This window comes from Aquarana catesbeiana, linkage group LG01 (genome assembly GCF_042186555.1).
Source record: "Aquarana catesbeiana isolate 2022-GZ linkage group LG01, ASM4218655v1, whole genome shotgun sequence".
Taxonomy (NCBI): domain Eukaryota; kingdom Metazoa; phylum Chordata; class Amphibia; order Anura; family Ranidae; genus Aquarana; species Aquarana catesbeiana.
This window is the reverse complement of record NC_133324.1, coordinates 457,185,453-457,212,073: the sequence shown is the minus strand read 5'-3', so window position 1 is coordinate 457,212,073 and position 26,621 is coordinate 457,185,453. Positions and strand designations below refer to the sequence as shown.

The 26,621-nt window shown below is 40.9% G+C and overlaps 1 protein-coding gene across 1 annotated transcript in view; it reads left to right on the top strand.

Annotated features, from left to right (window-relative positions):
- The window catches only part of MUSK (muscle associated receptor tyrosine kinase), a 278,906-nt gene that overhangs the window by 172,657 nt on the left and 79,628 nt on the right, over positions 1–26,621 (top strand). The window contains exons 10-11 of the mRNA XM_073591125.1: positions 2,772–2,947; positions 19,646–19,669. Of these exons, the coding sequence (XP_073447226.1) occupies positions 2,772–2,947; positions 19,646–19,669 (200 nt within the window). The remainder of the gene's footprint in view (positions 1–2,771; positions 2,948–19,645; positions 19,670–26,621) is intronic.

The window sequence follows — 26,621 nt, the reverse complement described above, 5'->3', positions numbered from 1 at the left end:
AACCATGCCCCGTGGTCTGATGAGACTAAGATAAACTTATTTATAAGGATATCGGACTACCAAATCAAGGTGGAAATAGATATATCTGTGTATAGAACCCCGCACCTCATCCCAAAATTATAATAGAAAAAATGGAAAAAGATTGCCCCAGGGATTGTATGGGTGGGGTTTTTTTTTTAGAAAGGAATAGTAGGTATATGATTGGTATAACATGGGTAAAAAAAAATAGTAAAAATATTTTTTATTCAAAAAGTTACATGAAATATAGTTAAAAAACAATAATGAACAGCTCATACAATTAATTTCCTATATCATGTTGTCAAGGGCTCCAGGATAAAGAAACACATACAAACATGATATAATAGAAACCCAACATGTTTCGGATTATTATGGGTACAATTCCTTCTTCAGGGGTTTCCTGTGAGGATATATTGTATGATTAGTTCATAAAACAGTACCCGTATCCTAGGAGTATGGAGTTAGTGAAGAGGATTGGATGCCTCTTTTACCCGCTGTGACTATGTTGTCGTTCATCCATTAGGCTCTTTTTGACTTGGGGGTCAAACTTTTCTTGTAAGTCTTCTGCTGTGTCAGGGTGGTGTGGACTGTACGATGGAGCACATATGAAGATTCACTTTCGTTGCACTTTGATTGCACAGGCCATCATACATATGGATTGCTTTCATCATTAATACACAGACTTGTTTTATATTCACATTTGTTTATATAAAATATTGCAAAAAACAATCTTTTTAGAATGCATTGAAAACATGATGCACCTATCTTCCATTTTTTATTTGGTAGGAACCTTGCTTCAATTCAGGGAGGAATTGATTAAACCTGGAGCATGCAAAATCTTGTGCAGCTCTGCATAGAAACCAAACAGCTTCCAGGTTTTATTTTCAAAGCTTAATTGAACAAGCTGAAGTTAGAAACAAATTGGCTATCATGCACAGCTGCACCAAATCTGCTCCAGTTTTTGCTAAAAAGACACAAATCAGGAAAAACTGCAAAAATGGTAGCAAAGGACTTGGTCATGGAGTGGAAAGATTACTAAATTCCTCTATTTTCTGGTGTCATGGATAAACAGAAAATGTATAAGCCATGTGCAATGTGCAGTCTTTGGGAATTAATTTGCTGCAAAATCTTTTTATTTTTAAAATTTAGTTATTATGTAACCTTTATACATTTGTAAGAGGGAGCCTTGAAGCCTTGAAACTTTGCCAAGTATGGAAAGTGTTTTCTCTATCTGGATTTTGAAATAAATTAAAACAGCACCTTTGAAGCATGTAATATCCTGTTGTCTGCACTATAGCAGCAGTACCTAATTTATTCAGCCATACTGTCTTTAGAGAACTCAAACCATAATTTTTTTTTGGCTTACATGAAGACTTTGACCCAGGGCTTTTTTCTCAAACAATAGGTGCTGGAACTTAACCACAGCCCCACAAAACCCCTCCCCCTACACACACCCTCCAAATCACATCAAATAGTGGGTGTGTTCAGTCAAATTTCACGAAAACAGTAGGAGGGTATTAAAGGGGCATTAAATACCAGAAACCAGACTTCTGTATTTACAAGTGATCGTGGTGAGCAGGCACCAAAGGGTCTGAGCCAGAGGTGGTGGAACTGAGTTCCACCAAGTTCCCCCTGAAAAAGCTCTGACCTATTCGTCCCAAAATGTAATTCATTCTTCAGCCAGTCTATTGTAAATGTATTGGTGTTTGTAAGATACCTGTAACATTATATGGCATTCACTCACTTCTAGGAAAAAAATTATAATGTAAGTTTTCAGAAAATATTAACTATGTATTTATTTTACTCCTTTGTGCTAACAAAGCCTGATCAGACTTGATCACTTTTTTTGCTAAAGTAATGTGAATTTGAAATGTTATGTGAAAACCCCTAAATTGGGGATGCCTTGATAGGCTAGTCTTCTCCTTCCCATCTTTTTCGACTCTCATCTGGACATTTAGGCCCATCAACTGAACAAAAAATAGATAGTTACAGAGGTGAGGGATTCTAGTGCCCATAAAAGTGGAGAATACTCAGTATGCTGGATAAAGGTACGTGCAGACTCCTGAATAATAATAAGCCTGAATAACATTCTAGCTACTACTTTACCTTTCTAAAAGAAAGGGTTGCTATAAATACATGTGCACATTTTAATATGCGTATTAAAGACTTTTGATAAACACTGCCATCCACTGTACTGTGCTATAACATTTTAACATGCATCTTATTTTTGCATTTTGCAGAGGAGAATTTACTTTCTGCTCTATGTGTGAGACTGTGTGCACCATAATACATATAATGGCATTTTTAAACATGCTACATGAAAACCTATTGGTAAGAGCTATATGGAAACAGACCTGTAGAAATATCCATGCAGCTTAAAATACAGGAAAGAGTACCCAAAGAGAAGAAGTATAAATTGGTTCATAGGGAGAACAACCAACAATATTTGTAAGTTACTTTATAAAACATAGCAGTGATGAATTTTTTAAATGGCTCCAAGCTACCCTTTAATGTTGATATTGAAACTTAGTGGAGTGGAGAAAACACTATTTTGTATATACTTTGTGGGTTTAGTATCATGAACCTTTGTTGCTAGCTGCTTATTTGTAATATTAACCTGAGCGCAGAGATTTTTTTAGTTTAACACTACAGTACTAGCCTATGTGGCTGGTAAGGCATACTTCCTTTTTTTTTTATTTTCTTGTTTCTTTTTTTCTGGTTTGCCTTTGTACATAATATCTCCTGTTTTTCAGGGAACACTGCCTTGCTGTTAAAGATCTATATTGCTTCAAAGAATGGCTCTCCATGGAGGAGAATTCACGCAAGGGGATTTATAAGCCTGGCCTAATGTTGCTGACACTTCCAGACTGTGAGAAACTTCCCAGCATGCAGAAGAATCCCAGGTCTTGTATTAGGATTTCTTTTTTTGGTAAGGTTTTCTTGTAGACATCTTTCTTCCAACAGCTTTTAAATTTATTTTAGCTCTTGCCATCTTACCAAATGAAGATGCTAGAGAGCTACATTTAATAATTTTGCTGTCTGTAGATTTTGTGTACTTATGTTGGCTATGCAGAGCCATATTTGTTCAATCGGTAACATTTATCAACAGCTGTGTAGTGCAGGTGCCTAGGTGACTAGTCCTCATTGGCGAGAATTCTCTTTACTCCCCTCCAGGTGAAGGCTGTCAGACAATTTCAGAAGTTAGGGGAAATCTCCTCCCACTCCACGGGGAACAAACACACCATTTAACCACTTCAGCCCCGGAAGGATTTACCCCCTTCCTGACCAGAGCACTTTTTGCGATTCGGCACTGCGTCGCTTTACCTGACAATTGCGCGGTCGTGCAACGTTGTATCCAAACAATATTGACGTCCTTTTTTCCCCACAAATAAAGCTTTCTTTTGGTGGTATTTGATCACCTCTGTGGTTTTTCATTTTTTGCGCTATAAACAAAAAAAAGAACGACAATTTTGAAAAAAAGCATTATTTTTTACTTTTTGCTATAATAAATATCCCCCAAAAATATTCAAAAAAACATTTTTTTCCTCAGTTTAGGCCGATATGTATTCTTCTACATATTTTTGGTAAAAAATCGCAATAAGCGTGTATTGATTGGTTTGCGAAAAAGTTATAGCCTCTACAAAATAGGGGATAGTTTTATGGCATTTTTATTATTATTATTTTTTTATTAGTAATGGTGGCGATCTGCGATTTTTATCAGGATTGCGACATTATGGCTGACAAATTGGACATTTTTTACACTATTTTTGGACCATTGTCATTCATACAGTGATCAGTGCTATAAAAATGCATTGATCACTGTGTAAATGACACTGGCAGTGAAGGGGTTAACCACTAGGGGGCGATGAAGGGGTTAATTGTGTCCTAGGGATTGATTCTAACTGTGGGGGGGAGGGGCTACAACACACATGACAGCGATCACTGCTCTCGATGACAGAGAGCAGTGATCTCTGTCCTGTCACTAGACAGAACGGGGAAATGCTTTGTTTACAAAAGCATCTTCCCGTTCTACCTCTCTGTGACACGATTGCGAGCACCCGGCGGACATCGAGTCCACGGGACCCGCGGTCACGGAGAACGCAGCGCCACTTCTTAAAGGGGACGTACCTGTATGCCCTTTTGCCCACCAGTGGCATTCTGCTGACATATATCGGCGTGTGCTGGTCGGGAAGCAGTTAAAGGCTGGTAGAGGATCTGTGCTTTCTCACTCAATCTAAACAAAATTTGTGCCTAGGGTGGGGCTTTAATACAGTATATTAAATGATCAGATTGTAAAGTGTGTCCAGCTTTAGAGACAAAATGGAAATGTGCTATGCTTGGCAGAAACCTAATAATACATGTTTTTTGGGGTATTAAAATGATTGTCGGCGCATGAGCGGCTCTTGGTGGATGGTGGACGCACTGTGGAAGAGCTCCGGTCCCGCTCCGCTCTCTGTGGCCCCTGTTTAGCAACACAAGCCTTGTACAGATTCAGGGGTGAGTGACTTCAGACCCTACTCCTTCTGGGCATCCCTTGGTGAAAATTGGTGTCCAAAAGCCATACCCCCAGTCCCAAACTGAGCTGTGGCCTGCTACCACCATGGAGTGGTTCCTGACTAGGCCTGCATCCCCTGTCTCAATTTTCCAGGAAGACCCGGTTGAGCATATCCATGTCCTTATGGCTGAGACCTCCTCTCAAACACCACCCCCCCCCGTACAGTGGCCCCCATCCTCCCAGTCGCTGTTAACCCCTGAGATGCTGGATCAAAATCTCCAGGCAGTACTTCTCCAGCTAACCCGCACTATATCTCTGGAGGTTGGGAAGCTATCTCAGGAAGAACTACGGGAAAGATAGACCAGATTGGGGAACGCACAAACATGTTGATGATATGATTCAATATGTGCATGCTCTAGAAGAGGAGAATTCCTCCTTTAAACATTCAGTGTCGCAATTGCAATTACACCAGGAAGACCTGGAAAATAAAGAAAGACGCCAAAACCTACACATTCGAGGGGTATCAGAAAATGTGCATGACAACAAGATACATTCCTATCTCCTGAGTCTATTTAACCATCTGGCTCATGATGTCGCTGATATAGACTGGCGTTTGGACCTTGGCAACTAAACCCCCTGCTGGAGCCAGGCTAAGAGACATAGTGGTATGTTTCCATTACTACGACAGCAAAGAGGCCCTCACCCTAGCAACTCGAAATCATACTCACACTGAATACAAGGGAGATAAAATTCAGATCTTCAGCGATCTTTCTCCTATCACCTTGGCAAAAAGGCACAACCTGCGACCCATCACCGCACATCTACAGTCTCACAAAATTCCTTATTATTGGGATTTCCCATTCCATCTGAGTGTCATGAATGATGGAATACAGCATATCCTGCATGCTCTACATGAAGGAGAAGCCTTTCTCAAAGGCCTGGGTCTTCCACCACTTCCAGCAGAGGATCTACTTCCACCACCCTCTACTCCACGGGCCCCATATGCTCCCTCTAGGTTCTGGACCCCTGCCAAGGGAACGGAAAGGAAGACCTCCTCTACTCCTCAACGCTCTACTACTCAACTCTACCCATCTGGACAGATACCCAACCTGATCTCCCTCTGGTCATCCTCCAGGCTCTAAATATGGCTCGGCATCGCATTGATCTCTACATGAAACCGTTTCATCATTTCATCATTCCATCATTCCATCACTTCATCATTTCTGTTCTCTTTTATTTTTTTACATATAAGATACAACATTCTGCTTTTTTGTTTTAGCCTAGAATTCGAAGTGACATTTTTTCTCATCTATTCTGGTCGGAGAGTGAGACGATAGCCTGTCACATCATCTTGTGGCATCTCCATGTCTCTCCACGACAGCACTGGCTGGGCTCCTGAGACACCATTGTCTCTCAGGTCTACAATTGTTGTTCCTGAATTATTTTTCTTTTTTCTAGGCCAGTTTGACCTCTTGGTTGTTACGCTACTGACTATTCCATGAGGCTATTTTTCGGGGGGTTTTTTCTTCTCTTCTCTTTTTTTAATTATATTTTTTCTATTTGTGCTCTACCTGTTAACTTTGATTTTACCATCACCTCCCACGCCATTGGGTTTTTTTTCCACTATACATTGCTTACCTGTGCACTATGCTTATGCCAGGTTATGACTTTAAAAATCTTATCTTACAATGTTAAGGGAGTTTAAAGCTTCTGGGGCAGATGTGATTCTGATCCACACTTCCGCCCATGAGGTTCCTTTAAATTCGCCTCTAGGTACTTCCCCCACTCCTACATGGCATCTGACTCATCCGGCAAGGCCGGGGTATAGATATTTATTAAACGTGCCTGTCCTCTCCTGGTCGAGTCCACTCGTTTAGACCCTCATGGTCGCTATGTGATTTTGGAATGTGAATTTATGTCCACTACTCTCACGCTAATGAATGTCTACGCCCCTAACTCTGTTCAGATAAAATTTCTCACTGAGGTATTTCAGGTATTACAACAATACTCCCATCCTTTTACAATTGTTGGTGGTGATTTTAATGTTGCTTTCTCCCCCTCATTAGATAGAAGATCCTTGTTCAACACCAATATCCCTCCTCCAATGCAGGCTTTAGCCACTTCTTTTCGGAAATTGATCCGCTCTCATCATGTGTTTGATTCTTGGAGAATCAAACACCCTACCAGTAAACAGTTCTCATTCTATTCCCCACCACATAAGATGTTTTCCAGATTAGATTACTTTTTTGTCTCAGCCCTAATTTTGAATAATGTGGTGTCATCTGAACTGGGCTCAATAACCTGGTCTAATCATGCCCCATTATGCCTAGATCTCCCCCTCTCAAAGGCCTTCCCTAAAACCTGCAATTAGCGACTGAATGAATCCCTTCTAAATCAACTGGACACTAAGGAAAAACCTTCTCAGGCCCTGACTGAATTCTTTCAGCTTAATACCGGCTCAGTGGAGGGGGCGTCCATCCTATGGGAGGCTCACAGGATCTTTTTTTGAGGGCAGTGTATATCAGAGGGATCTCACTTAAAAAGAAATGCAGCAGCCCAAAAAACATCCCTCTTAACTAAATTATGCTCTGCTGAACATCACCTTGTGTCCTCCCCTATGGTGGCTTGTCTCCTTGCAGTGACATTCCTATGTCAGCAACTCAAAACCATCTGTGGTGTTTTCTATGTATGATTTATTTTTGTAATTTTGTAAAACCTTAATAAAAATACAATTAAAAAAAAAAAAATATTGTCTAGACATTTTAGCTTAACCACTTGCCGACTGGCTCATGCTGATATATGTCAGCAAAGTGGCATGGGTGCGCAAAATCACGTATGGGTACGTCGGCCCTTTAAGAGCCGCCAGGGGGTGTGCGGACGCCAACGGAGGCACGCGCGTGCACCCGCTGCACAGCGGGCAAACTGGTGCGCGTGGCCAGCGGGTGCGATCGCCGCCTGCCAGGCGTGATCGCATGCACAAGCCCCAGCACAGAGATTTGTGTGCGTAAACATACAAATCCCTGGGCTGTCATGTGAGAGGAGACATGTCGTTTGTTCCTAGTAAAAAGGAACAAAGATATGTCTTCTCTCTTACTCAGTCCTATCCCCATACAGTTAGAACACACACTGAGGGGAATACATTTAACCCCTTGATCGCCACCTAGTGTTAACTTCTTCCCTACCAGTGACATTTACACAGTAATCAGTGCATTTTTATAGCCCTAATCGCTGTATAAATGTCAATGGTCCCAAAAATGTGTCAAAAGTGTCCGCTTTGTCCGCCGCAATGTCGCAATCCTGATAAAAATCACAGATCGCCACCATTACTAATAAAAAAAAATAAAAAATAATAATAATAAAAATGCCATAAAAATGCCATAAATATTTTTCCCATAGTTTGCAGATGCTATAACTTTTGCGCATATCAATCAAATATAAGCTTATTGTGATTATGTTTTTCACCAAGAATATGTAGAAGAATATATATTGGTCTAAACTGATGAAGAAATTTGTTTTTTGAAAAAATTATTGGGGGTATTTATTATAGCAAAAAGTAAAATACATATATATATTTTTCGAAATTGTCGCTGTTTTTTTGTTTATAGCGCAAAAAATAAAAACCGCAGAGGTGATCAAATACCACCAAAAGAAAGCTCTATTTGTGGGAAAAAAAGGATGCAAATTTTGTTTGGGTACAGCATCACATGACCGTACAATAACCAGTTAAAGCGATGCAGTGCCAAATTGTAAAAAGTGCTCTGGTCAGGAAGGGGGTAAAATCTTCCGGGGCTGAAGTGGTTAACCACTTGAGGTCCGGGCCATAGCCGAATGATGGCCACAGTGCGGACCTCAATTTCCGGGAGGCCGTCACAGGACGTTCTCCCCTGTGCACGCGCACTGCGCGCATGCGCGCTGTGCTCACCGAGTCACGGAGACTCGGATGATCACAGATCCGATCCAGGCCCCTTACCATGTGATCAGCTGTCAGCCAATGAAAGCTGATCACATGATGTAAACAAAAGCTCGGTAATTGTTTTTTTTTTCTCCTCACGCTGTTAGCGTGAGGAGAAAAAAAAGCCGATCACCGGCTTATGTTAAAGGGACATCGGTCCCGAAGAGGAAGGAGGCACATATGCCTCATCTGTGCCAGCCAGTGCCACCTGCCATTGTCACCTGCCAGTGCCCACAGTGCCCAGCAGTGCCACCTATCAATGCCCACAAGTGCCACCTATCAATGCCCACAAGTGCCACCTATCAATGCTCACCAGTGGTTACAATCAGTGCCACCTAGCAGTGCTGCCATCAATGTAAGCAATCAGTGCCCATCACTGCCACCCATCAGTGCCCATCACTGCCACCTATCGGTGCCCATCAGTGACGCCTCATCAGCGTACATCAATGAAGGAGAAAAATTACCTGTTTGCAAAATTTTATAACAAAATATTAAAAAAAGTAAATTTCTTCAATTTTTTTAACAAAAACTAAAAACCGCAGAGGTGATCAAATACCACCAAAAGAAAGCTCTATTTGTGGGAAAAAATGATAAAAATTTCATTTGGGTACAGTGTTGTATGACCGTGCAATTGTCAATCAAAGTGCGACAGCGCTAAAAGCTGAAACAGGAGGGAGGTTTAAGTGCCCAGTAAGCAAGTGGTTAATGACTAACTGCACGTTACTGGCTGCAATGCATTTCACCATTGGCAGTACATTCAGGTTTGGACATTCCTGCAGTGTGTTTCTTGAGGTTAATTTTACAGATATTTAATAAGAAGCAGTGCACAATACTACAGTTAAATTACAGGTGACATACCCAGATAGGAATGCAGCTGTTGGATGTGCTTACTGCATATTAACTGCAGCTGGGTATGCAGCATTCTCAGTCACAGTAGACACTGGTGTCATCAAGTGCATGCAAATGCAAGTACTACACATATTAATGTGGACATACCTTCAGGCAAGATTTTAATTGCTCTGACGATACTTATTTAGGTGTTTTAGATTTAATTAGGTGTTTTAGATTTAATTAAAAATATAGTTGATGAAGGTGTTTTAGTGCTCCAAGGTAAGATTTTTTTTTCTATCCCTCACTTCCCTTCTCCATTCTACCAGTAATAAGGTTGTGGAAAATATACTCCTCTGTCCACCACAACTCAACAAAAGCGATGATCTAGCTTAAATTTGATTCGCCTAGAGTTGAAAATGATAAAAAGATTATCTGAAAGCAAATTTTGAGGCAAATTGCAGTGAAGTCAATAGATGAATTTTGATGGACAGTTTTGGCTCCGTTAGGTCTGCTGGTCAAGCCACTGCCAAACAAATAGCATGAGAAGCCATGCACTACTATGAGGGATCTTTGCCAAGTGAAAATAAAAAAGTAAAGTGTGGTAGGGACCTTTTCATATGGCTTCAAGTGCAACATGAAAAACACACAAATCCCTTTCAACCCCTAGTTTAGGGGATGCTTTAAAGCTGTACATAGACTTATAGAACCAGCCATGGACAGCCTGTGTGACAATGGGGTTGATTTACTAAAATGGAGAGTGTAAAATCTGCTGCAGCTGTGCATGGTAGCCAATCAGCTTCTAACTTCAGCTTGTTCAGTTAGGCTTTGGCAAAAAAGAAACTGGAAGCTGATTGGTTTCTATGAAGGGCTGCATCAGATTTTATCCTCTCCAGCTTTAGTAAATCAACCCCAGTGTACTTGATAACATATTTTGGCTTTGGAATGAATTATTTTCTTTTGCAGATAGCTTTGCTTCCAGACAGCAGCAGCACCCTTTCTATTTAAATCATATTAAGTAAAAATGTAGATGATCCTCATGCCCCAACTTCTTTACCTGCTTCACAACACACCTGTGGTTATTCCACTGAAAATTGTTTGAGTGGTCAATTCCCTATTCAAATTACTCCTTTGGCATAACAATCCCCCCAGGATTAAAATGGAACAGCTACAATATCCGAAGGAGGGGGGTGGTCTTGCACTCCCCAACCCTTGGATATACTATATGGCTGCACAGCTGCAGCACTTAATTGGAGCTATGGCTCCCATACCTACTGGTTCATCAGCCAAACTACTACTTGTTAGCATACAAGAAAAAGAACCGCTGCTCCAGGTGTATAAAAATAAGGCTGATTGGAGTATCTTGCAGAGTGCTAGCCCCGGCCCACCTCCGTGGGAAACTTGGAAAGAAGAAAGAAATGGCTGCACATCCAGAACTTCCGATTGCCTTTTATTTTGTTTCACAAAGATAACACCAAAGACACCAAACTGTGGTCACGTAGACGCGTTTCACACATACTTCTTGTGCTTAATCATTATCTTAATGATTAAACATGAGATGTATGTGTGAAACGCGTCTACGTGACCACAGTTTGGTGTCTTTGATGTTATCTTTGTGAAACAAAAGAAAAGGCAATCGGAAGTTCTGGATGTGCAGCCATTTCTTTCTTCTTTCCATACTACTTGTTAGCACAGGGCCGGAGTCAGTACTGGAGGGCCTGGAAGCACAGCTGTTTCAATGGTCCAACAAACAAATGCCCACTTACACTCTCCTTCAGAAGGTGTGGAATAAGGTCAAACAATTGCAACAAGTAACAGGGTATATAGCTTATGACCCATTTTGGGGAAATAAATCATACGAGGAACTGGCCAAACTCCAACAGGTACCCAGGTGGCGCTCCATGGGAATAACTCATCTCCGACATGTCTTTCACAACGGGAGACTGCTCTCTTTCGCAGACTTGCAATCTAAATTTGCACTGCCTTCCAGCATGTTATTCTACTACTTACAACTAAAGCATGCTGTTAAAGCACAAGGTACTGCAGTGAAATGGGTACAGTCACCTACCCTTGTTTTCCACATACTGCAAAACACAAAAGACACAGAGGGTATAATATCCCAATGCTATTTTATGCTCTTATCCGCACTCTTGGAGGGATTCCCCATGAAAGCAGTAACCCAGTGGGAGGTAGACTTAGGCCCTATTACAGGAGAGCAGTGGGAAGAAGCCCTTCAAGCTGTACGTATCGCAAAAAGTATCCCAATCATACAACCTGTTGCAAGCACACTATACCTCAGTAAAACTCTATAGAATGGGCAAACTTCCCGACCCATTGTGTGGCAAGTGCAAAATAGTAGCAGGTGACCTGATACATCTCCTCTGGAGTTGCCCCAACCTCCACAGATATTGGAAGGGGGTCCTGGCCATACTTAACCTGGTATTCCAAACAAATGTCCCTCTTGATCCACCATGGTGCCTTCTAGGTGTACTGGAGGGGGCAATCCCAGAGGAAATGACAAGGACGACCTTTATTCCAAGATAGGAAAATAATACTTATGAGCTGGAAATCTGCCACTCCGCCGTTGGTTAAATCCTGGATTCAGCACATGGGTAACTCCCTTATCATGGAAAAATACATATATCAACATAGGGGGAATCCTGGGAAATTTGACAGATTATGGGCCACATGGCTTGATACACCAGGTATTAGTCCCAGAAAACTGGTACAGATGACGCTGCTCAGATGCCCATAGATTCAATGGATGCCCAGGGAAATGCTTGCTGGAGCATAATGTATCACTGCAGGTAAAAAGCGGGGATGGTATGGATGTCAGTACATCCATAAGGAATTAAACATTGAATGTGCCATACAATGACTACTCATTGTTACTTGTTTATTGAAGGGTATGACTAATGGTCATGTAACTGATTTTTCACTGACAAATGAAAGTGTAATGTGATACTTGTTTGGATTTGCTTTGTTTTTCTTGGGCACTAAAAACTTTTTGATAAAAAAAAAAGTAAAAATGTGTGTAAAATTGTGCTTGCATCAAGTAATAGTGGCCCTGCTTTGACTGGCAGAAGTAGCAGTGGCAAAACATCTAAAAGCACAGTGGAAGGCCACAGGGAGATGTCTTCCTAAAAATATTAGCTAAAGGGGAACTTCAGTCATTTTATCAACTTTCCATCTATTAAATCTTCTGCCCTTGTTGTGACAGGAAAATACTACAGATATGGCAATTGTATTAAACAATCTTTTTACAAATGTCACATTGCACTTTAAATTACTTGCTCCCTTGGCCTGCATGGGGCAGTTTATGTAAAAGGCAAACTTAATCTTTAAATTTAATATGTGATATCAGGGAGAAAGCACTGTCCATATAGCTATTATCCTTAAAATAGACTTATGCCCTGTACACACGGACAGATTTTCCGACAGAAAATGTGTCATAGGACCTTGTTGTTGAAAATTCCGACCGTGTGTAGGCTCCATCACACATTTTCCATAGGAATTTCTGACACACAAAGTTTGAGAGCTTGCTATAAAATTCTCCGACAACAAAATCCGTTGTCGGAAATTCTGATTGTGTGTAAACAAATCTGACGCACAAAGTGCCACGCATGCTCAGAATAAATTAAGAGACGAAAGCTATTGGCTACTGGCCCGTTTATAGTCCCGACGATCGGATTTTCTGACAACTTTGTGTGACCATGTGTATGCAAGACAAGTTTGAGCCAACATGCGTCGGAAAAAAATTCATGGATTTTGTTGTCGGAATGTTTTATTTTTTGTGCTATAAACAAAAAAAGACCGACAATTTTGTTAAAAAAAAACTATATTTTTTACTTTTTGCTATAATAAATAATCCCCCCAAAAATGTAAAAAACAAATACTTCATCAGGTTAGGCCAATATGTATTCTTCTACATATTTTTGGTAAAAAAAAAATCACAATATGCGTATTTTGATTTGTGCAAAAGTTATAGCATCTACACAATAGGGAATACATTTATGGCATTTTTATTACTATTTTTTTCTAGTAGTAATGGCGGTGATCAGCGATTTTAAGAGGGACTGTGAATGTGCGTCAGACAGATCGGACACTCTTGACACTTTTTTGGGACCATTGACATGTATACAGTGACGATCAGTGCTATAAAAATGCAGTGATTACTGTATAGATGTCACTGGCACTAGGGGGCGATCAAGGGGTTAAATGTGTTCCCTGGGAAGTGTTTCTAACTGTGGGGAGGGGGCTGACTGGGAGTACAAAGGGATCGCTGTTCCTAATTACTAGGAACAGACAATCACTCTGAACTCCCCTGACAGAACTGGGGTCTGTTTGTTTACATTGACAGATCCCCGTTCTGGGTCTCTGTGGAGCGATCGCGAGTAGTCAGCGAACATTGCGGCCTCCAGCCACGTGCATCGGCTCCTCCGCTGTCCCGTGGGTGCACACGCCCACTATATTTGTTAAAGGGACCACCGTACAGCTATGGCATTTTGCGGGAATGAGCCGACCTGCCGCCATATCGGCAAGTGGTTAAGCAGCAACTTTGTGAAAAGCAATTAGCAAGGAAAACAATTATAGTCTCCAGGGGTTAACCTGTTCACTTTGATAATGATCCATAAATGACTTGATAAAACAGCGCTGACTCTCATAAGGGGCTTGGTAAAACAGTGGCTTCTGTTTCCAAAAGAGATGGTAGGAGGTGCAGTTTTTTCCAGTGCATAGCTAGGGCTTTAAGTAATAATGGTGCTGCTACATGGAAGGCGGCAAGAATGGGAAGTGTCATTATAATGGGGGATTTTAATGATCCAGACATAGACTGGGCAAAAGAAACTGCGTATTTGTCTAAGGCTCATCATTTCCTGAATATCTTGCAGGACAATTTCATGGGTTAGATGATGAATGCACCAACAAGAAACAATGGGTTACTAGACCCACTGATTACTAACAATACATACCTAATCACAGATGTGGAAATACGGGGAAACTTAGGAAACAGCGACCACAGGTCAATTAGTTTCAGTATAAATCACATTAATAGGAAGCACAAGGGTAATACAAAGACACTGAATTTTAAAAGAGCCAACTTCCCTAAACGTATAATAATTACAGCGCTTGTAATAATTACAGCGCTTGCAAAAGTGCATGGATCATTCCATTGAAAAAACTTCCAAAAATAACAGAAAAGAAACAACAATCAAATAATCTTGTTGAAATATTGCAAAACGTCTCAAATAAAGGTGCTTAAGTACTCCAATCCTTATAAAGTGCAGTAGTGCTCCAAACTTCCACTCCGTGATGTGGCACACACCCCTCCTGTGTCCCCACTCACCGGATGAAATGGACCCCTACCTTTTAAGTCTAGGGGTCATAAGAGCTGTAAACCTGTCCAGGAATGGCGACTCACAGAAGGTCCAATGGAGATATCCCCCAACGTAATAATCATGAGTTGGTAAATGCACCAGAAATAAAAAGAAGGGACTAATAGTGAAGCACAGTAGTATGGTGTTTATTCCGCAAATACAGGTTGGTACTTACAGGACAGAGAAGTAAAATAAGCATATAACAATGCAGGGATAAAATCAAGGAAATGCCGAATCCAGCGTGCGTTCCAATAGATTAATATTTGTAAAGTTGACATAATCATGTAAGATATATGTTTGCGGACTGACGTCCCTTGGATTGATGATTATTTTTTGATTATTTTTAATCCACGGGAAAATGGGCACTTGCTGTTTATCAGTGGGTGTTTGTCCAAACCAATAAAATGGCCACCATGATCGTTTCGATTGGCTAAGCAAGAGGGAGGGGACTCCTCTCTTGTATATAAACTCGGTCCCAGTAACCGGAAATTAGGTCCTTGATGGCGCCTTGTGAGAGAGTGAAATGTGTTGACGTAATTTCCGGTGCCGAGTTCAAACTTTGTCACTTCCGGTTTCGATGGAACGCACGCTGGATGAGGCATTTCCTGGATTTTATCCCTGCATTATTATATGCTTAGTTTACTTCTCTGTCCTGTAAGTACCAACCTGTATTTGTGGAATAAAGACCAAACTACTGTGTTTCACTATTAGTTCCTTTTTTTAATTTTTGGTGCATTTACCAACTCATGATTATTACGTTGGGGCAGATCTCCATTGGTTCTTCTGTGAGTCGCCATTCCTGGCCACCTTTACAGCTCGTATGACTCCTAGGCTGAAAAGCTAGGGGTCCATTTCATCCAGTGAGTGGGGGCACAAGAGGGGTGTGTGCCACATCACGGAGTGGAAGTTTGGAGCACTACTGCACTTTAAGGACTGAAGCACTTAAGCACCTTTATTTGGGATGTTTTGCAATATTTCAACATTATTATTTGATGTTTTTTTTTTCCGTTATTTTTGGAAGTTTTTTCAATGGGATGAAATTATGTATTATATTCATTCAAGTGTATAGCACTTTGTGTACAGCAGCTGCAATTATTATTATATTGGTAATTTCAATTTTTTTCCACTTGTTTCACTTACAGCGCGAGTATATTTAATTTTTCACAACTTCCCTGAACTGTACTCTTTGCTAGAAGATATTAAATGGGATAAAATCCTAGGAACAAAGAACACGGAGGAAAAATGGGAGTGCTTAAAGAGCATACTAAATAAAGGTATTGGCCAGTGCATTCTAATGGGAAATACTTTTAAAAGCGCTACATGGCCCAACTCCAACATAAAAATGCATATAAAAGCAAAGGAAAAGGCCTTCAAAAAATACAAAGCTGAGGGGTCATTGTCAGCATTCCAGCTTTACAAAGAATGCAATAAGAAATGTAAGGGTGCAAACAGGGTGACTAAGATAGAACATGAAAGGCACATAGCAGAGGAGAGTAAAAAAAATCCCAAGAAATTCTTTAAGTATATAAATAGTAAGAAAGGGAGGCCAGAACATATTGGTCCCATAAGGGATGATGGAGGGAAGCTGGTTCCAAAAGACAGAGAGATGGTGAAGGTTTTGAATATATTCTTCTCCTCGGTCTTCACAAGGGAAACGGAGGGATACAGTAACCAAGACTGTAATGTTAATTTCCATAGCATGTCACAGGAAGCACCCTCATGGTTAACAGAGGACAGAATTAGAAATAGACTTGAAAAACTTAACATAAATAAGTCACCAGGGACCAGATGGCTTGCACCTGAGAGTCCTTAAGGAACTCAGTCAAGTGATAGCCAGTGCATTGTTCCTAATTTTTGTGGACGGTTTACTGACTGGAATGGTACCAGCTGATTGGAGAAAAGCCAACATGGCACCAATATTTAAAAAAGGCCCAAGCTATATCTCGGGGAACTACAGACCAGTTAGCCTAACATCAATAGTCTGCAAGCTATTGGAGGGTACGATAAGGGACTATATACAAGATTTTAGTAATGAAAACAGTATCACTAGAAGTAATCAGCATGGATTAATGAAGAATCATTCTTGCCAAACCAATCTATTAACCATCTATGAAGAAGTGAGCTGCCATCTAGATAAAAGAAGGGCTGTGGATGTGGTGTATCTGGATTTTGCAAAGGCATTTGATACAGTTTCTCACAAGCATTTACTGTACAAACTAAGGTCTGTCGGCATGGACCAAAGGGTGAGTACCTGGATTAAAAACTGGCTACAGGGGCCAAAGGGTGGTGATAAATGGGGAGTACACGGAATGGTCTGGTGTCGAAAGTGGGGTCCCCCAGGGTTCTGTCCTGGGACCAATCCTGTTTAATTTATTCATAAACGACCCGGAGGATGGGATAAACCGCTCATCTCAGTATTTGCAGACAATACAAAGTTAAGCAGGGCAATAACTTTTACACAGGATGTGGAAACCTTGCAAGAAGACCTAAACAAATTAATAGGTGGGCAACTACATGGCAAATGAGTCTTAATTTTGAAAAATGTAAAGTAATGCATTTGGGTGAGAAAAATATTAATTCAATTTACTCGCTAGGGGGAGAACCTCTGGGGGAATCTAGGATGGAAAAGGACCTGGGGGTCCTAGTAGATGACAGGATCAGCAATGGCATGCAATGCCAAGCTGCTGCAAGCAAAGCCAACAGAATATTGGCATGCATTAAAAAGGGGATTTATTACAGAGATAAAACGATAATTCTCCCATTATACAAGACTCTGGTCTGGCCGCACCTGGAGTATGCCATCCAGTTCTGGGCACCAGTCCTCAGGAGGGATGTGCTGGAACTGGAGAGAGTCCAGAGAAGGGCAACAAAGCTAAATAGGATCTCAGCTTTGGTGAAAGACTACAAGCATTGAGCTTATTCTCTCTGGAGAGGAGACGCTTGAGAGGGGATATGCTATCAATGTACACATACCATACTGGTGACCCTAGTGTAGGGAAAAAAACTTTTTAGTTAAAGGAAATTTAAAAAGACACATGTCCATTCACTACAATTAGAAGATAAGCGATTTAACCTTAAACTGCGTAGAGGGTTCTTTACTGTCAGAGTGGTAAGGATGTGGAATTCTCTTCCACAAGCAGTGGTATCAGCAGGGAGCATCGATAATTTCAAAAACTATTAGATGGGTACCTTAACAACCACAGGATACAGGAGTATACAATGTACTATTAACATAAAAGCGCACACAGAGGTCAGACTTGATGGACTTGTGTCTTTTTTCAACCTGCATGGCAGATGCTGGCTTGGAAAAGGCAGTAATACATAGGATTGACTCCAGACTGGTCGCTAGAAAGCCCTGTATACACGACCGGTTTTGCTGTCGGAATAAACTCTGAAGGTTTTTCTGATGGAGTTCCGACGGAATTCCGCTCAAGATGTCTTGCATACACACGGTCACACCAAATTCCGACCATCCAGAATGCGGTGACGTACAACACGTACGACGGGGCTAGAAAATGGTAGTTTAATAACCAGTAGCCAATAGCTTCCATCTCGTACTTGCTTCAGAGCATGCGTAGTTTTTGGTGCGTCGGAACAGCATACAGACGAGCGTTTTTTCCGATAGTAATTTGTTCTGTCGGAAAAATATAGAACATGTTCTCTATCCAAGTCCATCTGAATTTTCAACGGAAAAAGTCTGATGGGGCATACACACGGTCGGAATATACGATGAGAAGCTCCCATTGGACTCTTTCTGTCGGAAATTCCACTTGTGTGTACGTGGCATTAGGTTTCCTGCGTGTGCAACCTGTAGGTAACGGAAGTGAAAAGAACTTAGAAGGTTTGACTGCTCTCAGAGGGTACGGATTGGAATAAGCTTTTGTTGGCTTATAATATCCTGGGGGTTTTAATGCCAAATTTACCTAAAAATTGTGCGTCAGGTAGCTTCAAACAATTGTTGACATTTAAGATTCCTTCATAAGGGTGTGAAAGTAGATAGGACCTGGGCGTCACTACTTTTTTAAAGAGTAACTCTACTTTTGTTAAAACATAAAAAATATCCCCTCTGGGTGATCTGTGTACAAGGCAAGGAGTTTACCAAACTTTGTAGCAGAGTCCAACCTGTTTCTGTATGCTCCATTATGTCCTTGGAATGCTGATTCCTGAAAATCGGTGTCTGCGTTTATTCTAATCAGCTGATGCACGTGCAGTGTTCTAATGAGGAAAGTTGCACCTTAGTGCAGACTTCTTGGAGCATCACACAAGCAGGAAATTACATTACTGGGGAAGTTCTGTACACCAACTGTGTACAGAATGCCCCCGGGTTGCCACAATATTGCATTGAATTTTACAGAAAATTACAGTGGCAATGGATTGAAAAGAAAAGGTCATTTTTTTTAAAGTTAAGGCCCCTTTCAGATGGGCTTTCTGATCAGGTCACCTGATCAGAAGGTCCATTCATCCGTATATGGACAGGCAGGTGTAAATGAACCTGTGTCCATTTGCACCCACCTACCTCCAGGTCCAATAAAAAAAAACGGGAGAGGACTCTGTCTTCTCCCTTTTAGGTGGAGTAGATTGGAAGGAAGTCAGATGTAAACAGAGCGCGGAGTCCATTTACTCCCAGCCACCCATAGAACAGAGCTGGCTCTGCCCATATACTGAGTGGACAAGGATGTGTAATCTGCCCGTTCTGCTCTGATCAGCATGGGATTAGCTCAAAGAATCGTGTGAAAAGGGCTTCATTTTTTTTAACATGGTTTGTGTAGCAATTGTTAATGTTATATTTTTTATTTGCTTTATATTTTCACAAAGGCGGAGTTACCTTTTAAGTAAAAAAAAGTGTTTTGTTTTTTTCGTGCATTTATTCCAGGTGCTCTGTTTTAGTTTATCTTTACTTGTGTCACATACTTTATAAACTCAACAAAAAAAAAAGAGTACATTTGAAAAGCATATTTCTCTCTTTTTGTCTTCCAGAGTTGCATAAGGAAAGCATTACTAGTAAGTTGAATTGGAAAAATCATTTCATCATTGCAAAATGTGTCTCATTTTCTTTTAGCCACATTTATTACACACTTTGTGACCCAAATCTTAAAATCTGCGGATAGTTGGAAAACATTAAAGTAAATGTTTTGAATTTAGGGCAGCTGGCTGCGGCTGTAAGCAAGCAACTTTGACTCCGTGGCGCATATATACACTAGTTCTTGACATTGTATGGTCCTACACAGCCATGTGAATGAGCCTTGCAATCAAGTTTTTAAATGTTTCTTGCAGTATTTTCCTTTCCATAAGATATTTTTCATTCACTCGCAATATGCCTTAGAATCTGCTGGAAATGCTACCACATGCCTTGCATATCATAACCAGCAAGTCTTCTGGAAATTTCGAATTACATTCTGTGTTGAAAAATAAATTTGAGGCTATGTGGACTTTAATGGTACCACCGTAGACAGCAACGCATACATTTTACTAAAAACATTATTTTATTACATCAATTTAATAAACACAAAATATTGTGCCATCTCACAGGCACTAAAACGCTCTCTCTTAATTGGATGAATAAAAAGTAATGACAGAGTTTAGCTGGTATATTCTATCACATGAAGTTTATTCATTTCTTCTCTGGGCATTGCTTCTTTGGGAGTATATACCCTTAGATCATAATACACACCAAATCCAGGCAGAGATTCCAAAATGTTCCACGAGTTCCAAAAATTACAATAGAAGTTTTTCTAGGGGAGCGGTGGACAAAAGTGACCCAGGGTCTGGATATTAATGTGGTTCATCTTTGGCAACATTATATGTTGGCACAATATAAAGTTCTAGCTGCAGGGGCTTTTTAGGATACAGTTTAAACAGGCTTTAAATATTGGCTTAAACCACATAGTCACTTAGGAGTTGTGACCAGGCAAGCATTTATCATTATTAATCACATTTGGTCTTAGAAATGTTCCTCTGCCTGCTACCTAAACCCCAGTATACTTCATTGCCATGACTATGCACTATGCAGATTCTGATTTCATTTCTGCCCCACACCACCATCTCAGCCCTTTTACAACTTTGCCCACTGTATGCCTAGGGGGAAATATGGACAGCTTAGTGGCCCTGCTGGAATTAGCCCGAGAGCCAGGGCACTCTGCTCTGCAGAGGTAAGTAGATGAGACAGTCTGGTCACAGACCGACAATGTCGTAAATCAGAACATACAACCTGTGTAGCATCTGTGCTCAGAGTACCAAACATCAGTAAGAGGCAAATATTTCACTGCAGCAAAATAAATCCAGTTGATGTTCTGATGAAAAAAAAATTTCTACCTAATTACAAAGATTACACAGACTGGAGTACTAGTTAAAATTAAACCTCAAACACAAATGCAGTGCAACAACATCTGTGCTCAGCATAGGTGAATCAATCTATACAAAAAATAATAATAATAATGCCCTGTACACACGGTCGGACTTTCCGATGGAAAATGTGCGATCGGAGCTTGTTTGTCGGAAATTCCGACCATGTGTGGGCTCCATCAGACTTTTTCCATCGGAATTTCTGACACACAAAGTTTGAGAGCTGGCTATAAAATTTTCCGACAACAAAATCCGTTTGCATAAATTCCAACCGTGTGTAGACAATTCTGACGCACAAAGTGCCACGCATGCTCAGAATAAATTACGAGACGGAACTGCTCGGTCTGGTAAAATTAGCATTCGTAATGGATATAGCACTTTCGTCACGCTGCAATGTTTTAAATAGTTTAATGCAGCGCACTCTCATCTTCTTTATAATGCTAGAAGAATGAAGTTGTTTTGCTGCTCATATTCACACAGATTTCTCACAAACGTATTTTTTGATTATTTCTTGTGATTTCATGAATATAATATTTTTATTTGTCAGATCTACCTAAAAAAATTTTTGGTTTTTATATTTTGTATTATTTGTGGTTTGTTTTTTTAATCCAGATCTCCTGTTTTTTTTTTTTTTTTTTTGTTTTTTGGTGATCTCCATAATTGTTTTGGGTGTGTTTTGTGTGTCAAGTTACCACAACACCATTATTCTCTTGTCTTTTTTAATCTCAAGGAGGTTGCTTGGTGTTGGTGTCCCTTGTTAATTTGACATTGTATTTTTGAAATGTACCTGCCTACTCACAAACAAACTGCACACAGCAGGTGCATGATAATAGCAGCAACGAGGAGGAGGAAAGCCAGAAACGTCCCAATCCTGCAGGCAATTTAAGGCATCAAATATGGCCTTTGTAGAGATGGTAGAGATGGGGGACATCTTGAAAAGGACCGACTATGACGGGAAGTATGGACCTTACCAAAACCCAAATGTGAGAAAGGCCAAGGTCATAACTAAAGTTGTGAAGAGTCTGCGCAGGAACTTTGGGGTACAATGATCCAAGGATCAACTGAGGAAACAATGGTCAGACCTCAAATTGAGGGAGCATGATCAGTATAGAAGGATCAGGAGAGTGCTGCAAAAAATAAGTATTTGTCCTGTGTTCCTATTCTTTATTTTTATTACATTCGTGCTGCTCCATGTGCTTTTCTTTACTGTTGTACAGTTTAAAATGGCAACTTTCATGTTCATGGGCACATTAATCATTCGTAGGAAACTAGATTCAGGGTAAGGAGAGGACACTCAGCAGCTGTATACACATCTGGACGCCGGAGCACTAGTGTGGGACACCAGAACAAACTTTTTATTAGGGTGTCCCACACAGGTGCTCCAGTGGATACTATAGGGGTGTCACCATCTGTGAAGCTTGCACAAAACAGGTAAGTATTCCAGCTTTACAAAGGTAAAACAAAAAATTCTTCAGCTTGGAACTCTGCCAAAACAGACAATTGTACCCCACTTCCAAGCAATGTTTCATATTCCTATTTCTGCCCTCAAATATCTGAGTGCAAAGTATACCTATTTTTTTTTCACATAGGGGAGAAAAGACTCAGAGGAAACCACTCATCAGAGGACAACAGGGACTCCACACCTCAGCAAGAAGGGGAAATCCCCCAAACCCAACCAGAGGAGGAGAAGGGAGACGTTGTTGAAATTGGCAAAATTGTCACAACAGGTGAGTGTCTGCGACCACAGCTTCAGGTAAGAGATGGATGCCTGCATATTTATAATACATGTTTTTTTTTTTTTTTAGGTGATGGGGATGTTGTGGAAGAAGGTCATTTCACCAATGAAAGTGCCCAGATCCTCATGGGGGAGATAATGATTTGTTTTGAACATCAATGATGTTCAAAACAAAATGAAGAACATCATTGTTTTAGGGAGAATCTAAAACACCCAGAAATCCCTAACATTTTTCTTGTTAATTTTTGTTTTTATGACTAATTTTTTACTTATTTTAAAAGTCAAATTTTGAAGATGCACACAGTGTGTCAACATGTGCCACCTGCCATCACGGAAGATCAATGTACACGTTTTGTGGGTGCAACCCCTTCCTCGATAATAAAGTAGGTGATTGGAAGGGGTTGCACCCCCAAAACACGTCCATTGATCCCCCATGATGGGAGCTAGCACATGTTGACATTAGGCATGGGATCTGGAGGGAAATCTCCATTTTGAATCCCAATTTGTGTGCATCTTCAAAATTTGGCTTTTACAGGGGTGACATCACCCCATTTGATGAAGACAGTATCAAACACAGTTTGTACATACTCATGTCTGATATTGCCTTCACTTTATAAAAGTTGAACTTTGTAAGTTCCAGAGTTGTGTATTGTTTTATGGTTTTAAATATGCCTGTTTTACCTATAAAAGGCGATTTCTACTTAATGTGACCTAAAAAAATGTTATACAACAAACATGATGGTTTGTTCAAAACCCCTTTTATAAACGCACATGTGATTGTGCTTTGAGTAAAAAGTTTGATAATGAACAATGTGTGGCTTCTTCTTTTAATGCTCAAAAGCAGTTTTTGGAGTAAAGTTGTTTTTTTTTCCGTGACAATGGGGGTTACTTACTAAAGGCAAATCTCTTTGCACTACAAGTGCTGTTTCAGTGCAGTCTCAAGTGCACTTGTAGTGCAAAGTGGATTTTCCTTTAGTAAATAACACCCAACAGTGCTTTATAATTTTACACAATCACGCCATTTTCACGACTCCCCAAATTTCCGTCATGGTGCTGAAAATAATGAATATTTTTGTCAGTAATGCATTACATACATTAACAACAAAAACAAGGTGTGTGTGCAGCAGACCCACAACATAATAATAATAGTTAGCCAAAAGAAGAGATTGTCACCTCATGTCTCAAAGAAATTTCATTTGCACTGTTGAAGAAAAAGGCCAAAAAAATAATACCATTAAAAGATAACCGAGGAGACAGCTAAAAGAAAGCCAAGCAGTAAATCAAAGCAAATATTTGTTCAGTTTCAAATATATTTTTATTTAAAAAATGTCTCAGACATTGTCTGGCATATCGATGGCCCCCCTACCCGCAAAGTATTCAAGGTATCTTAAACGGACCTCACGGGCACTGGGGGGGGGGGCAAGCCAGGACAGCCAGTTTCCAGCGCTGTCAGGATTGGTTAATTCAGAATTCTGGCCTCAGGCCCAACTGAGGCAGCATAGTTCACAGAATTTCCCCTTAAAAAGTTGTGGAGAACACAGCAAGACAGGATGATGTGATTAAGTTTATATTCTGCCATGTGTTTCGGTGTACAGAAACAAAGACCAATTAATTCTGCGCTGCTCCAAAACAGCAGCTAACACACCATATATGAAAATAATGGTATTTAAAACAAATTTAACAAAAGTGTAGTGCTGTGTTTCGGTGTAAGAAAGAGGCGGAACCAGCTGGCCATTATTCCAAATGTGTTCTCCATCACTCTTCTGGCTCTGGCCTGCCAGTAATTAAAAACCCTCTGGTCCGGGGTGAGGGTCCTCATAGGGATTGGCCGCATAAGATGGTCCCCCAGTGCAAACGCTTCATCTACAACGAAGACGGATGGGTGTCCTTCCGCATTGTCTTCTGGAGGTGGCAAGCCCAAGCTGCCATTCTGGAGACGCCTGTAGAACTCGGTCTGGGCAATGACTTCACCATCCGACATCCAGCCATTATTCCCCATGTCCACATAGTGAACTTTTAAGTAGCCGACACCACCGCCAACATCACAATACTATTGAACCACTTGTAGTTGTAATAGTATGACCCCGAGTTGGGGGGTGGGACGATGTGGACGTGTTTCCCATCAATTGCCCCTCCGCAGTTGGGAAAGTCCCAACGGGTGGCAAAGTGGGAGGCCACAGTCTGCTGAAATAAACACTGAAAGCAGATTAGACACAAATATTCTTGGCCAAAATCACTATAACATTTATTTTAGGGAGTATTTAAAGACAAAAGTATAAGGTCCACCTATCAGATTCCTCACCCCCTCTGATGGCCCATTGTAAAAATTTTAGGGGGGGAGATGTTTTGGACAGGTAACCCTCTCCACTTCATTGAGAGATGAATGCATAAATAATGTGTATTACTTTGGCCAGCCCCTCCTTACTTACACTATTGGCAGCCCACTGGACAGGTAAGAAGTGTCATAATGCAAATATATAAATACACACTGTCCAAATTGGAGCACATTTTTACATTCTGCAATTACCTATCAAGATAATAATAGGATACAAAAACTTTAAACAGTACCATTTGAAAGTATTCAGGCAGGCCCTCATACTACATGCTTTGGGGAATTCATCCATAAATATGACCACAAAGGAAGTAGGTATAGTGTTTATAGGTTTTGCAAAGTCAGCAGGTAGAGGATTGGTATCAGCTGAGTTAGCGGTTGGGGGAGGGGGGGTTCCAAATGTTTTTGGGACCCCCCCAAAAAAAGCCTCTGGCACTCTGAATTTAAGGACACAAATAACATTTGTACACATTTTAGGGCAGTGGTTCTCAACTCCAGTCCTCGGGACCCACCAACAGGCCAGATTTTAAGTATTACCTTGGGGAGATGCAGACTAGAATACTGCAATCACTGAGCAGCAAATTATATCACCTGTGATGTATTTCAGTTATCTTACAAACCTGGCCTGTTAGTGGGTCCTCAGGACGGGAGTTGAGAACCACTGTTTTAGGGGGTGTTTAGGGTAAAGCACTACTATGGAGCTAACAAAATACATTGTTAAGTGACTGGACTGGGTGGATATAGGCCCAGCATAGCATGCTGGGGAGGTAAGTGAAGGCAAATATGCATGAAGGACAAAAAACAAACTTTAAAAACTTCCAGCATGCATGAAGTCAAAGGGGACATTCACAGCATATTACAATCCTTGTAATTAGGGAATGATGAAAGAAATACAATACATTAGCAAACATTAAATACATATAATGAGATTTTAAAGGATAAATCTTACCTTAATATAGTCCTTCTGCAGGACCTGGATGATGGCAGAACAGGTCTCTGGGATAATGATCCCCAGAGCCTGGGGGGAGATGCCTGTCGAGAACTTGAGGTCCTGCAGGCTTCTCCCCATCGCCAAGTACCGCAGGGTGGCGACTAGCCTCTGCTCCGGAGTGATGGCTTGCCGCAGGTATAAGGGGTAAGCAAAGCCAACAAACGGTGAAAAACGGGGTCAGTCATCCGGAGAAAGTTCCTGAAATCATCAGGATTATTCTCACGGATCTCATGGAGCAAAGGCATGTGACAGAATTGGTCATGCTGGAGCAACCAATTCTTGGTCCATGAACTCCTCCCCGCTCTGTTCATGGAGTGGGCTTGTGTCAAAGTAAGAACCCCAACACCAAGCCCCCGCACAGCACGAACACTATGATGAGTACGTACACGCAACATGGCTTCAAAACGGTTGGCTGGTCAGAACGAAGTAACAGAACGCACTGAAGAACAGCAAGGCCTGTGAAGAGCAACCTGAAAATCAGCAACGAGCGGACAATAACACACTGAATAACCAAATACAAACTCACTGCACGCACTGAAGAACAGATACAAAC